The sequence below is a fragment of the Nylanderia fulva genome, unplaced genomic scaffold (assembly GCF_048542155.1).
Source record: "Nylanderia fulva isolate GAGA-0341 unplaced genomic scaffold, ASM4854215v1 Scaffold9, whole genome shotgun sequence".
In the NCBI taxonomy this organism is placed as follows: domain Eukaryota; kingdom Metazoa; phylum Arthropoda; class Insecta; order Hymenoptera; family Formicidae; genus Nylanderia; species Nylanderia fulva.
Genome location: NW_028191026.1, coordinates 5,691,870 through 5,705,546, shown reverse-complemented (window position 1 = coordinate 5,705,546; position 13,677 = coordinate 5,691,870). Strand labels below are relative to the sequence as shown.

Below are 13,677 nucleotides of genomic sequence, written 5' to 3'. Positions count from 1 at the left end.
CGTTTCCTATTCTTTTGTATTAAGGTTATAATAAAAAGTAGGCTTATATATTTCACCCAAGAAGATAATATTATAAAAATTGATATCTAATTTGTTTCATACTAACACGTCCAGATTTAAACAGAAAAACTTAATGAAAAAAAGGATTTTATATTTAATATATCTTAATAAATCTAGTCTCATTGATTTTCTTATACATATATACAACAATAACTTGCAAAATAATACCATTGCAATCAGTTTTGCTGGTATTTACATTTTTGTTCAAAAATATGATTGAAATATAATGCCTTAAAACCACGGAATGTTTAATTATTAAAATTTGTAGTGTATACAAAACAGATGTTATGTGCATAATAAAATTATTAATATTAGTCATTATTAAAATTCATAGAAAAATAGAAACTATATGCAATATATTTTTTATTTTCTCTCTGTTAATAAAGATCTGCTTGCTTTGTTTGCATTTCTTACTACATATATTTTTTATTATATACATATATATGTAATTCTCCATTATATATCTCGATCGTATTTTTAATATTAACTAAAATAACTTTCGAACTCTATTTTTACATTGTATAATAAAAGTAAATATTGCAATTAATGCACTATCTCGACGATTTCTGCATTGTTACTATAAAAAAAATGTTGAATCATAAATTTAATCATGAAATGCGACGAACGAATTTGTAATTATTTACATGCTTTTATTTTTCGCGAATAAATATTTAATAAATATTTATCAAAAGTGTAATTAGCACGAAAATAATTTACAGGGAATTATCAGGAATTATTTTGTAGAACGATAATATACAAATATGTATAAATATGTTATATTATAATATTATATTAGGGTAAGTTAAAGTTGGCCAGCGTCTATATTTCAATGCGAAATTTAAATCTCGCGCGCATTTAAATTTCGATAAAGGCGAATTGGAAACAGAAACTCGCGGAAAGAGATACGTGTGCAAAGTTTGCGACATCGATCTTGATCATTTATTTCGCGAAGATGCATATTATACACACATATATGTATAAACAGATGATGTATTCTTCGAAAAGAAATATAGCAATAGAATCGTCATACATACAGTTAAAACAATACGGGATGTCTCGTTGTCGCTGTACTCAGGCTTCGATCTCTCTTGATTTCGAGTCGTAATACTGCTTTGATCAAGGTATTCTACGCGTTGCACTTTATAATTGCATTTCACATACTTTACTGCGTTTAATGATACCGCACAACACTACTTTAATTAAGGAATTTTTTGTATAATAACTAATTATCGTGGCGAGAGCGAGAGAGCGCGTCTTGATGCGCGCGACTTTCAATCGACTTTGACCGCCAGGCGCCGCTGGAATGCGGCGCGTCACGGATCACGTGACGGACGCGGAGTGGGGAGCCGGCGTGTCACGTGACAGGCGCGGAGTGGGGGAACAGCTGCATACTTGTCAGTAATAGCTCGCCGTGTCGCACGTGTTTGGTTGAATTTTATTTATTCAATCATATGATAAAGATATGAATGTGTCATAATTAAAAAAAACATTGATATAATAATTACAATAAATAAACTTTTTTTGATTAGCGTCTTTAAGTGAGCTTTCAAAAATGTTACTCAATGCGGTGCAGTTATCTGTTAGAACGATTTGCAATAGAAATCTTTTGAGATCAGTGGATCTAAGAACGAAAATTAAATGCAGATATGCTAGGTGGACTAGTCGGACTCCTAGTGCAATTGTCAATGAAGATGAGCTTTTCGATATTACGCCTGATGCTACAGAAACAAAATCTAAAATGCATGCAGAAGCTTTTAAAACACGTAAGGAAAGATCCAAAAAACCACAAAAAGTCAGAGAAAAGAAGAGAAAGGAGAAAGCTAATAACGTAGAAGTAGTCACGGAACAAGGATACAAATGCTTAAAAGCAGATGACAGGCTTGTAAGGTGTGTGTAGTTTCTTAAATAATGTATGGATTGACATTTTTATTGGTTATTAATTAATTTGTGTGCCCAAGTAATATATCACATGTATTTTCATGTTTCAGTTCTTTATTGATAAACGTCAAAACAAGAAACAAAAGAGAGAAGACCCAAAGTATGTTGTTAGAAGGCTTTCGATTAATTAAAGACGCACTTCAAGCAGGGACAGAACCAAAAGCGATCCTCTTCAGTAGATTATCTGACATACTACCATTATCGCTATCCAAGAAAGTAAAATTGTATAAAGTTCCATATCGTACAATTCAGTTGTGGTCTAACTTAACAACTTCTCCTGGACTAATTGGTAAACATCTTAATTTCACAGATATGCAGAAAAAAATGTTACTTTAAAGAAATGACTATAATTATTCTTTGATACAGGAGTTTTTGAGATCCCAAATATGACTGTCAAGCAACCTGCCAATGATGCTATACCTCTGACCATTATTTGCGACAATATTAGAGATCCTGGAAATTTAGGAACTATTGTAAGAGCTGCTGCAGCAGTTGGTTGTGAAAAGCTGCTGTTAATGAAAGGTAATTTAGAAATAAACTGTTTTTTTACTGTCAATTTTCCTTAATTCGTTTTTCTGTTTTAGGATGTACAGATGTATGGGATTCTAAAGTCTTGCGCAGTGCTGTTGGGGCACATTTTCGTGTACCAATACATACATCTGTTTCATGGGATGATGTTCCAACGTTAATAAGCAACGAATCAATGGTATATCTAGCAGACAACAATGTGGTGTATGAAAATGAGTTGAAAGATAATACGATTAATCCAGACTTGAATGTAAGTACCAAAGTTGATGATAATGATGTAAAACAAGATGATTACGATGCCAACAGTGATCAAATTCAAAATGATAATCCAGTAGAAGACACTGTAGACGAATTGTTAGACAAAGTTAAAACGAACAAACCAACTGCAAAAACCAAGTCACTAATGAGAAAATTAATATCTCAACTCCCAGTTGAACCTTATTATAAATTAGACTTTGCAAAGAAAGAAATGGTGCTTGTTATCGGTGGGGAAACTGAGGGTGTAAGTCTCGAATCGTGCAAATTGCTTCACGCGAGAAATTGTATTCGTCTGAATGTACCGCTAACTAATGGTGTTGACAGTTTAAATGTAGGTGTAGCTGTTGGTATCGTGACATTTGAAATGAAAAGACAGTTTGTGACCCGTAATATAAATGAATAAAATTATTCTTTTATATATTTTGTATATAAATAATATTTCACAATCTCTCAAATCACTCTTGCAACAACACAAAAAATACAATACTACATTCATTGTTTAAATATTAATCTTTTGATATTAAAATTTTTTTTAGTTTAATTAAATATTTTATGATGCTTATTAATGATTTTTTTATTAGGATTCTATTATTACATATTTATAGTTTATATGTAGCAATGTTTTAATATATCATATGTTGAAAAAATGAGATAAGATAATAATGAACATTCTGAATTTATTATAAATTTTAAATACATTTAGCAACACAATATTTCAATAATATAAAAATAATTTGTGTTGTACGCTGCACTATTTTTCTAATATGGCAAAAAAAGTAAATATGGCTTGTTCAATATGGCAAAAAAGTTGATTGTTACAGTCTATGCAGTACAATCTAAATCTACTCTTATACCTAACAATAAACTAATAATATAACAAGATATATTGAAATAAGTGCCTAATAATAATAAAAATTAAAAAAACTCTTAGATGATAAAAATATAATTATCATACTATTTTAATATGTCAAAAATATAACAAATATCAATAATCTATTATTACTATTACTACTATTAATGGCAAACATTTTATACTATTTAATCTATGATAGCATATAGTGAAAAATATAAATTTTAAATTTCTGTACAATTACTAACATTTACAGGTAATTTATAAATTATGCTCTATATATCATTTTCTACGATAATCACAAAATACTGAAGCTTTCTAAAGAAAAATATAATAAGCATTACATAAATACAAGAAATGAAGGCAGTGCAATAAATATTAAATTTATAAAGCGAGTTTTTTTGATTCACTGAATATCACAAGCTTAATTAATGCAACAAAAGAGTATACGTCTCCAACGACATCGTTTGTGATGAGTATTTCTTTGTAAATCTACACTATGTGAACTATCTGTAATAGTTTCACTTAATAGAGAGCCATGGACTGATACAACCTCATTATCTTGAAACCATTCTGGACTAGTAGTATTGTACATGAATGTATGAGATTCTTTATTAGCTGTTGTGTTAATTTTAAGATTTATGAATTTATTTTGATTAGATGTAGATGCGGTGTAGGTGCAAACTTTTGATTTGTTTTGAACAGAATCCTCGTACACATTGATTTCAGAATCAGCAGTTATAACTGCATTACTTATTCTTATAGCTCTATTACTAGAATACATTTCAGCTTCTAAATTTGGTAGATTCAAGTCATTCCTGATAGACGTTTTTCCTGATACAGTCGTTTGTAACGAAGGGGATAACGTTAATAAACGTGCGTGGTTTAAAGTAAAATCGCTTTTGTTGTAATCAAAATCAGGCGTTAACGGAGTTTGAGCTTCGTGAATGTTTTTCCGAATCTCTACTTCCACATGTGACAATATCTGTTTTTCCAAAAATATTCTAAACGTGCGTTTACTTAGTTCGGCGTTTCTCAAATTGGTTCTACACCTTCTTTTATGCAAAGTGACAGAGTCGTCGATATCTGTCGCTGTGGATGATTGTGGTCTATAAAAAAAATTAGTGGTATCATGATGCTCATTTAAAGAATGAACCGAAGGATGATTACTGGAAAAGTCAAATGTCATGCTTGTATCCTTACTATTAAAGTTAGATGAATTCTGCTCGGTTCGGATAGAGTGTTTATTAAAAATGTTATTTGGATCAATGAAGTTTTCTGATAAAATTTCCGCTGCCGATTGTCACTTGCATCCGAAGAAAGTCTGATCGCTTTGTCTACGGTGTTGGTACGTTAATGGCGCGACTAGTCGGCTATCCTTACTCTTGTAATATTCATTAAAATCTAATCGTACACTAAGTAACTGTAATGACACATCTTCAGCGGAGGCAAGCATTAGTAAAAATTTCTTTACACGATCCTGCAAAAAAAAATTTTATAGAACCAATTCCTGAGAAAATAGATGCTCAAAAGAGAAGCTTCAGTTTTTCTCAAGCATTTTTGCAAATCATCACTGTGACAAAGAAGTCAACGTGTGGATAGAAACATCATCCTAATGGTAACAAAATTAGAATATTTTATTATTACCTGATATGTTCTCGAAAGTAGTTTGAGTTGTATTGAAAGTTTGTTTAGACATTTTGAAAATGCAGTCTCTCTTTCTGTTGCTTCTTGATCTTTTTTATTTGTACGACCCCATTTTTTCGTTTGCTCAGACGACGTCTGCACAATGTTATCGGCGTTTAATCTTGCCTCATATTCCTTAGTAGCATGTGCAAGGAAATTTTCCTCGAGATTCTGAAGGTCCAATATTGGACTATAAACTGAACGTAGATGATCCATAAGTTCCTGTAACATATTAAAAATAAAGTGTGCATTTTTTCGCGTGTAAATTAAAACTACGTATTTTTGTAAATATTTACCTGCGATTTCTCATCTAATAATGTACCATGTCTCACAGAATCTACAAAATTATTATGAGCTGCAATTATATCATCAAGAGACGTTGCCTGAAGAAGTTGCTTCGCAAATGTATCCCAAGAACATTCAATTACCTGTAATTAATACAATTTTCTCAAATAATAATTTCTACAAATCATTAAAAATTAATAATACAAGTTTTAATCATTAACAATAACTTAATGATACATAATGTTACCTCAAATAGAAAGTAATATTGCATTTGATGGACCAAATGGACCATGCTGCTAGTAATCAGATGAATATGATTTTGGATTGGCAGTACTTCTGGCATTTTTCTGAACATTTTGGCTGATGTTGTCTGTTGCTTCCAAATAGCAGATAAGATTGTTTCCATCCTCTTTGCTCTCCATAATGCAAAAAATACTGTTTGATACGTTTGCCTGCATGGCTCTAAAATCTAAATAAAAAAATATTGTGTATAGATTATTTAAATTATATTTTAATTTGCAATTTTAATATATTACGACTGTTTTTACCGTTCCAATTGGTCCATCGACATTATAGTCTAGAATAAAAACATCCCAGCCTGTCTCACTTTCTGAAGGTGCTAATAATCTAACATCTAAACGTTTTTGCACATCCAAATCATCTAACTTTGTACTAGTTGCTCTTATTGCAGTTTCAAGAATAGACGATATGTTATGAGGATATAAAGAACTTGCAGGTTTAGCCAATTCAGGTCTGAAACAATACAATTGAAATAATTTTTTAGGTCTGAAATGTAATGGAACAAGAGAACATTACTTTAGAGACATATCCTTACTCTAACAAGTGCATAAGATGTTGAATAAAGTGGCCTTGGCCAAGTAAAAGGTATCCTTTGATTCCCTGTAAATGGTCCATAAGATGATACTGTTTTGTCAATATTTCAACAACTCGGGTTGATGTTTTTTTATAAGCAGCATCCATCATAGTTTGCAAGCGACCATCTGGATCCATATCAAAAAAAATTTCGACTAAAAAATAAATGGCATAGCATTAAATATTTTTCTGAAATTTAACAAAGTTTAAGAAACAATCTACTAAATATTAAAATGTTTAATTTACAATATATTTAATGAAACCATAGTTTCATTAAATATATTGTAAATTAAATATTGAGCAAATTGAGGAAAAATATTAAATTCGCTTTAATTATAAAAATAATTAATAATCACATATTATCACGCTTACTAACCGTTATATTCTTCATCGCAATTTTTGAACATATTTGAATGTTTATCCTGCCAAGGCGAGAAATCTTTACATACTTCGCGTAAGAAATTAATGCTCTTTCCTGTCCCTAGAATTTTCTTTGCTTGGGCTTTACTGATAAAGGATGGCACCATCGAATTTCTCACTTGATATTTTTCATGCCACATTCTGTCACTACTAACATCAGCACATGCTTGAATGAAAAACTCTTTATATGGATCGTCTAACTCTCCATCTGCAATCCATCTCATTAGCATATCGTATAGGGGATTGCAAACACTTTCCAAGACTCTCTTGACTAAATTCTTCACAGCAGCATCTCCATGATAACTGAATTCATAAACGGTAGAGGCCAATGCACCACCTTTTTGACTTTGGCAAGCTTTTACTATACTCGCTAACCATTTTAAAGTTTCTAAAGGATCACATGTCCAAAGATGTAAATGGGATAATGTAACTCCATACATAACCATTTGATTTTGTGACCTATATATAACAAATATTTCTTGTATATACCTTTAATGATACACTATATATATTAAATTTATTCTTACCTATTCACCTCTTCCTGCATTATAGCTATAAATCTATAATATTCTGACAATTCTTTGTGCAGAGCTGCAACAAAACTGTCAGCTACTCTACCCGCGCCTGTCACAGACATTCTCTCCAATCCTTTCCGCACTACATTATGTAAGTATCCTAATTCACTCAGTCTTAGAACAGCTTGCTTTTGTGATCTATTAATCTTTGCTATGGGATCTATCTGAAAGCCATAGCTTGAATCCAATTTTAAAATCTTTCCTTCAACACTTTGGAAAGAATATATCAAGTCCTGAACCAATACATCTTCCGAAATACATTCTTCATTGAATATTTTACTTGGATTTATTAACATTCCTCTCGAATTTGTTTCTGTCGTATTCAGTGATACAACTTGTGCTTGAGAACATGAGGTTTGCGATGATTGTCCTAAATATAGAAACAATTAGAGAATGGCCTTGATCAATAAGGATTACATTTAAATGCCACAATATTGTTCTTACCGCTAGTGGATGCAATTGAACTTAAACCCAATTTCATGTCCGGAAATTGAAAAATTCTCTCCTTCATTGCTTCTGCTGACTGACCCATGTTTAGCAGAAATATTAGAATACTTATGCGATTCTTCAGTGGCTAAAAAAAGATTAACATTTATGTAAAAACATTTATTCGATTGCTATACTGATTTACATATTTATTTTATTTTATCTTCTTTAATTTAAATAAAATATAAAACTAAAAAGTTGAAGATATATATATATTGTATATGTCTATATAAACTGCAAGATTTTATATATTACCCCATCTTTTAAGTCATTATGTAGTTTATCAAATTGTACTGCATCACGTGGTGACAATTTGCTCTTTATGTATGTCGCTACAGTTACTTCATCCTCTCTCAATGTTTCTATACCTTGCGTAGATGATAATAACCCAAGAGAGAAACGCATAAATCTTCTGATCAATTCTGAAAGATATGAAAGAACATATTATTATCATAAAATATAATACCTACAAAAATTTATATGCTACAAATTATGTCGTAATATTTAAGAAATACTATAGAATTATTAACAATTGCTGCAAATCCAAAGATACACTGTATATATCGGAATTGGATTTAACAAGCACAGCTTTTAATAAATTTTATCGCATTAATGCCCAACTGACACATGAATAAAACAAAAGCTCAAATAACCAGAAAGAAAGAAAAGAGAATTGATTTTAAAATGTGGAATAATTGAATTATAAGAGATTTAGATTGAAAATTCATTTGCATGTCAAAATAGGCAGTTTATAAGATGCCTTCCTACCAAAAATGATCACAGGACATAAACAAAGGTTTGTCGCCAAAATCTGGACAGGACATTAAAAATACCGAACGTCAATATTTCAAGCGAATAAAGTAGCAATCAATTCGAACGAAATAAACGTTCCGTAATTGTTTCTAAATATAAATGCCATCGACAAATGATCCGTGGGAGAGACTAACCTGGCTTCTGCTCGCCGCACAACGAAACAATCATGTTCTGCACCAGGTCGGCGACAGTTTCAGCTTCCGCGGGATTCATGTTCGCGAATTTCACCTCGCCTTATTTTTTGCATCAAAAAACGCACTTAAATAACAATAATCATCCTTCGCGACGCAAAATTCAACGCCGTCCTCGGTTTACGCTGAAAGCGGCAAATCGAGCGATTTATTAATTAATTTCGTGGAAAAAGTGGGGGAAGTCGAGAGCGAAAAAGTTTCTTTCCTCTCGAAACTTTTTCTCCTCGCGCCATCTACGTCCATCGCGACTTCGAACTTTCCCGCCTCTTCATCAGACGTCACTTCCGCTTCCGGGCGTAAGCTGGCGCGTCATTTCCGCTTCCAACATTCTGCCGCCATTTCGCGATGTGCGAATCGAGATCGCGGTTTTTCTCTTGCGTGTGGAACTTTTAATTGTGTCAGCAAGAAAAATATCGCTCGCACAGGTAACAATATATTTTCTAATTGAAAGAGGAATACGTAAATGAGAGAGGAAAGCTATGACAAATGGGAGATAAATGGAGGTTGTGCTCGAAAACTTAGCTATATGTTGCGCCGATTAAATGAGGGTTACGTTCAGACTAGCTATACCTTGCAAATATTTTTCCCTTTTGTAACTCCAATAATTCCTCATTCGCGTTTATCGGTCGTGTTTTTGTCTCTCACAGATGTTTAATAGTACGTAAAATATTATTGTGTATTGCAAAATATAAAGCGCATTTTCTTTTTCTCTCTTTCTGTTTCTTTTTATATATTCTCTATTATATGTTCTCTTATGTTATTTATTTTTATTGTACATTTTTATTATACATTATATTTATACATTATACATTACATTATATTTATTTTTATTATACATTATATGTTCTCTTTTTATATATACATATATATCTACATATATATATAAATATATATATATATATATATATTATATATATATATATATAATATATTATATTAATATATATAATATTAATATTAATATATATATATATATATATATATATATATATATATAAATTATTAATTAATTTGTAATTAATTATTAATTAATATGTCTATCTTTATTTAAATTATCTAATCTAAAATAAATAAAAAGAAGAATACATTTTTGACAAACATCAATTTAGCTTGGGTGACGAGTTTTTCATAAATTAAATGGACATTTGTATATTTTAATATGTTTTATTGCAGAGTTAATATATAGTTGTTATTCTTGATAATTAAATTATCGACATTGCATTATTGAAAATATACAAGAACATAGATTATAATTGTTAATATCGAAGACACTAGTATTATCTAATAAATTAGTGTTATCTATTAATTTATTAATTTATTAAATCTAATAAATTAGTTTAAAAAATATAGAAAATAAAAATAAAGATATATATCATCAAAGAAAAATTTTATTATTTGCAGTCACTAATCACAGAATCTACACACTATCCATTATTTAAATCTTAATTTTGTAACAGGTTAAATACCGAGTATGAAGTTTTCAAGATCTGAAAAAATTAAAGAAGAGAAAAGATTTTTTAATAAATATTTATAGAATTCTAAATTATGTTTTGGTGGACGAAATGCATTAATACAATATACAATTGTCTCAACATATAAAAATATAACTATAATTAAATAATTTAACTATTTAATTTATTGATTTAATGTATATTTTTAAACATACCAAGTAATATTTATTTTTTTTTAAATGTGAACAACAGAAATACTAACACTGCTGTAAGATTGGAGAGATAAAGTTATCAAGAAACTGCTAGTAAACTTTACAGGGATTGTACTGCGTATCATAATCATCAGCACATCTTTCTTTTCACTGATTGATAGCAGAGGCCAGTCCATATGATATATCGCATCTCCTACATTTTGACTCTGCATCAAATAAAGGAAATAAAATTAATTATTTTGGTATAAATATAAATAATAATTTATTCACATTAACTAACAAGTTCTATATTTTGAGTTCTATATTTTGAAAATATTCCTATACACTTACACACATTTATATATTTATGCAATAGACAATGTTACTTGGAAAAATTAATTACAAATTAAAGATTTATCGATTGATTATTAATTAATTACTTATAGAAAAAGAAGCGCAAACATTTCAAAGAGTTTTTTATATCAGTATTTTTATTATACAATCAGGTGTGTGTCCGAGAGAAATACTTTATTCACACCCTCGATACTTTATTGATTTTTATTACATGATTCATATCTAATCGTTTAAAATAGTTGGGCTCAATATTACTCTATCGATTTTAGTTATATATATTTTTATACATATATATATATATATATATATATTCAAGTTCTATAATATGTAATAACAATTTAATATGTATAACATCGCTTATCATCGCGTAATAGAATGATAGGAATCGCTCAGAGAGCGATTGATAAATCTCAATTGATAGGAGATAATATATGAATTTTGGCATTTCGACAATATTTTGAAATGTAAATTTTTAATAAGTTAATTATATTTTTTTTATATTATTTTATTGCACACAAAGAGTATGTATGTGCATACTTAAAATAAATTGTAAAATATGAAACAGTCACTTACTTTAAGTATGACTTCGTTTCCAGACCAGCAATAAATGTAAATTTGTACAAACATTCCAAAGGTATAAATTACCAAAGTAGCACTTTCGGATTCCGTAATATGTTCTGACAAATAATATACAGTTGTACATAATACTATTATACTGCAAAAGAATTGGACAAAGAGTATTTGATTGAATATAATATTTACCGTCTTGGCATATCTATAATAAAAGAGATATTATATTATATAAAATGCAAAAAATGAACAGTCATTTTACATATAATATTTTGAATAATATATGTATATTATTTATATTATAATTTTTTAAGCATATTCAAAGAGAAAACTTTTTTTATTTCTTGAAATAAGATTTGTATGATTCTAAATCTGATTTTCTTTAAAAGCAAAATATTTTAATATAAAACAGATAATAACATTAGTTTAGAAAATATTTTCTTTTTGAATTATTAACAATCATCTTTTATCCTAATGAATTAGTTACATACATTATACATTTTTACTTTAAATAACTTTTTATTATAAACGTTAATTATTATTATTATAACAGTATAGCTACTTATACTATATAGACATTTAAATTAAATATTTAAATAAATATATATAATATAATATAAATATAATGTTAAATATGCATAAAAGAAAAACTAATTTTTATGTGACTAACTTATAAATGCTGAGATGATGATGTATGTATTCCGATATTATTATTCTTTTTTTATCTGACGGAGCAGACGAGTATCCGAGACATTTAGTTGTTTTGTTAGCTAATAATTTGCGAAGACGAGTTTCGAAAATTTCAAACTGTGCGCACGTTTGTAAAATTAATCCAAAAACTAAGGTTTCCGTGCCGACACTTATAAATGCGGCGAAAATCACAGATATAATCTGTTGAATAGATATAATCCAGAATGTTGAAGGTTTATTGTAATTTGTATATGGCATCCATATTCTGTAAGGTAGATGATTTTCCATAACTTGCAGCACTGATCTTATTGTTACACTTGTAAGAGAACTCATCACCAAAATAAAATATTTCATTGAGTATGACCTGCAGACAAATCGTTTCTATCAATTAGATTTTATATAAACTTTTATACTTTTAATATATTTGCACAAATACATAAAAAATAAAATATGCATTAAGTATATATTAATAAAGATTGAGATAAAATTTAAATATTATTTTCTGTGAGAGATAAGGAAATAGAGAAAGCATGATATATTTTAGATTATTTTGTTTGTATATATAATTTGTTTCTGTAAAAAATATGTATTTCCTAATCTTATAAAATAGCGTCTTCTTTTTCTTTATAAATTATTAATTTAACGAAATTTTTACAGCGGCGTCCTCAAACATGCAACAGCAACAAAAAGAAATCGAGGGATCGCAGGAAAATGACAGAGGAATGAATTACCGATGTTGAAATCAGGAATATCCGGAATGGTATGTACTATTATTATATTATATATTAATTAAATCTTCACCGTGGATGTATTAAAAAAATTAAGTAAGTTATTGCATTTTTGCAAACAATTTCTTTTATAAAAGAGGGAGAGAAAGAAAGATTTAACTATAAGTTATTTTACTATTAAGAAAAAATTAAATCATTCTACATATGTCTTTTAAATGACAGATCATTAACACAAAATTAAATTTAACAAAATATTAAAATTGGAGAAACAAATCATTCAGATAATAATTACTTTTACCTGATAAACTCGTCGAATTGCGTTTGTATCGCCACTTCATCTTTGTCTCGTGGTTTACACGGTTCCTTCAATAACATTTGTACTAAATTGACAATTGCATTTCGACGTATTACGACAATAGTCGCTTTACAACAAGCAGCAATTATAGTTATGAACATTAGAGAATTGGCAACGAAATCGTCGATATTATTGACAACAAGAACGATGTCCATGAATTGGGTTAACATTAAAAAGTATTCTAAGACTAGTACAATAAAAGTAAATACATTATACAACAATTTTGCGATATTTGATGACCACTCGATAGGTCGCCATATACCGCTAATAGTATACATAAAAAAATTTAGGGAAAGAATTTGCATCTTTATATTATAAATAAAACGACTTAACTCATAAAAGAGATATGTAACTGTAAATTGTTAAACTTTAACG

At 29.1% G+C, this 13,677-nt stretch overlaps 6 protein-coding genes across 6 annotated transcripts in view; 2 read left to right on the top strand and 4 right to left on the bottom strand.

The window, feature by feature from the left end:
- Positions 1-1,342, bottom strand: part of LOC114930005 (organic cation transporter protein) — a 41,358-nt gene extending 40,016 nt beyond the window's left edge. Inside the window, exon 1 of the mRNA XM_029301742.2 lies at positions 1,095-1,342. The gene's annotated coding sequence lies outside the window, so the exon portion shown is untranslated. The remainder of the gene's footprint in view (positions 1-1,094) is intronic.
- Positions 1,343-1,355: 13 nt separating this feature from the next.
- LOC114930008 (rRNA methyltransferase 3, mitochondrial) lies at positions 1,356-3,202 on the top strand. Its single transcript, XM_029301751.2, has 4 exons — positions 1,356-1,947; positions 2,049-2,287; positions 2,365-2,520; positions 2,583-3,202. The coding sequence occupies exons 1-4, from the start codon at positions 1,613-1,615 to the stop codon at positions 3,185-3,187; spliced, it is 1,335 nt and encodes a 444-aa protein (XP_029157584.2). The 5' UTR covers positions 1,356-1,612; the 3' UTR covers positions 3,188-3,202.
- A 242-nt stretch (positions 3,203-3,444) lies between these two features.
- LOC114930010 (uncharacterized) lies at positions 3,445-4,824 on the bottom strand. Its single transcript, XM_029301753.2, has one exon. It carries the CDS (start codon positions 4,821-4,823, stop codon positions 4,059-4,061), a length of 765 nt encoding a protein of 254 aa, XP_029157586.2. The 5' UTR covers position 4,824; the 3' UTR covers positions 3,445-4,058.
- Positions 4,825-4,864: 40 nt separating this feature from the next.
- Grip91 (gamma-tubulin complex component 3) lies at positions 4,865-9,114 on the bottom strand. Its single transcript, XM_029301737.2, has 11 exons — positions 8,907-9,114; positions 8,215-8,381; positions 7,918-8,047; positions 7,426-7,843; positions 6,855-7,357; positions 6,441-6,633; positions 6,154-6,358; positions 5,853-6,074; positions 5,617-5,748; positions 5,282-5,542; positions 4,865-5,114 (listed from the first exon to the last, which is right to left on the bottom strand). Exons 1-11 carry the CDS (start codon positions 8,983-8,985, stop codon positions 4,938-4,940), a joined length of 2,487 nt encoding a protein of 828 aa, XP_029157570.1. The 5' UTR covers positions 8,986-9,114; the 3' UTR covers positions 4,865-4,937.
- A 179-nt stretch (positions 9,115-9,293) lies between these two features.
- LOC114930007 (carboxypeptidase D) overlaps positions 9,294-13,677 on the top strand; it is a 39,408-nt gene continuing 35,024 nt past the window's right edge. Inside the window, exons 1-2 of the mRNA XM_085489828.1 lie at positions 9,294-9,388; positions 12,877-12,979. The gene's annotated coding sequence lies outside the window, so the exon portion shown is untranslated. The remainder of the gene's footprint in view (positions 9,389-12,876; positions 12,980-13,677) is intronic.
- Positions 10,379-13,607, bottom strand: LOC114929993 (odorant receptor 10-like). Its single transcript, XM_085489833.1, has 5 exons — positions 13,246-13,607; positions 12,200-12,583; positions 11,533-11,734; positions 10,677-10,832; positions 10,379-10,450 (listed from the first exon to the last, which is right to left on the bottom strand). Exons 1-5 carry the CDS (start codon positions 13,605-13,607, stop codon positions 10,406-10,408), a joined length of 1,149 nt encoding a protein of 382 aa, XP_085345959.1. The 3' UTR covers positions 10,379-10,405.

What these genes read in the sequence shown, in the direction of transcription:
- LOC114930008 (XM_029301751.2), top strand. Translation starts at nt 1,613, where the DNA reads ATGTTACTCAATGCGGTGCAGTTATCTGTTAGAACGATTTGCAATAGA. An exon ending in GCAGATGACAGGCTTGTAAG is followed by an intron (nt 1,948 to 2,048) that starts GTGTGTGTAGTT and finishes TTCATGTTTCAG; the next exon opens with TTCTTTATTGATAAACGTCA. An exon ending in AACTTCTCCTGGACTAATTG is followed by an intron (nt 2,288 to 2,364) that starts GTAAACATCTTA and finishes TCTTTGATACAG; the next exon opens with GAGTTTTTGAGATCCCAAAT.
- LOC114930010 (XM_029301753.2), bottom strand. Translation starts at nt 4,823, where the DNA reads ATGACATTTGACTTTTCCAGTAATCATCCTTCGGTTCATTCTTTAAAT.
- Grip91 (XM_029301737.2), bottom strand. Translation starts at nt 8,985, where the DNA reads ATGAATCCCGCGGAAGCTGAAACTGTCGCCGACCTGGTGCAGAACATG. An exon ending in TTGCGATGAAGAATATAACG is followed by an intron (nt 6,634 to 6,854) that starts GTTAGTAAGCGT and finishes TTTATTTTTTAG; the next exon opens with TCGAAATTTTTTTTGATATG. An exon ending in TACTTTCGAGAACATATCAG is followed by an intron (nt 5,115 to 5,281) that starts GTAATAATAAAA and finishes TTTTTTTTGCAG; the next exon opens with GATCGTGTAAAGAAATTTTT.
- LOC114929993 (XM_085489833.1), bottom strand. Translation starts at nt 13,607, where the DNA reads ATGCAAATTCTTTCCCTAAATTTTTTTATGTATACTATTAGCGGTATA. An exon ending in GAAACGAAGTCATACTTAAA is followed by an intron (nt 10,833 to 11,532) that starts GTAAGTGACTGT and finishes TATTTGATGCAG; the next exon opens with AGTCAAAATGTAGGAGATGC. An exon ending in CTCTCCAATCTTACAGCAGT is followed by an intron (nt 10,451 to 10,676) that starts GTTAGTATTTCT and finishes TAATTTTTTCAG; the next exon opens with ATCTTGAAAACTTCATACTC.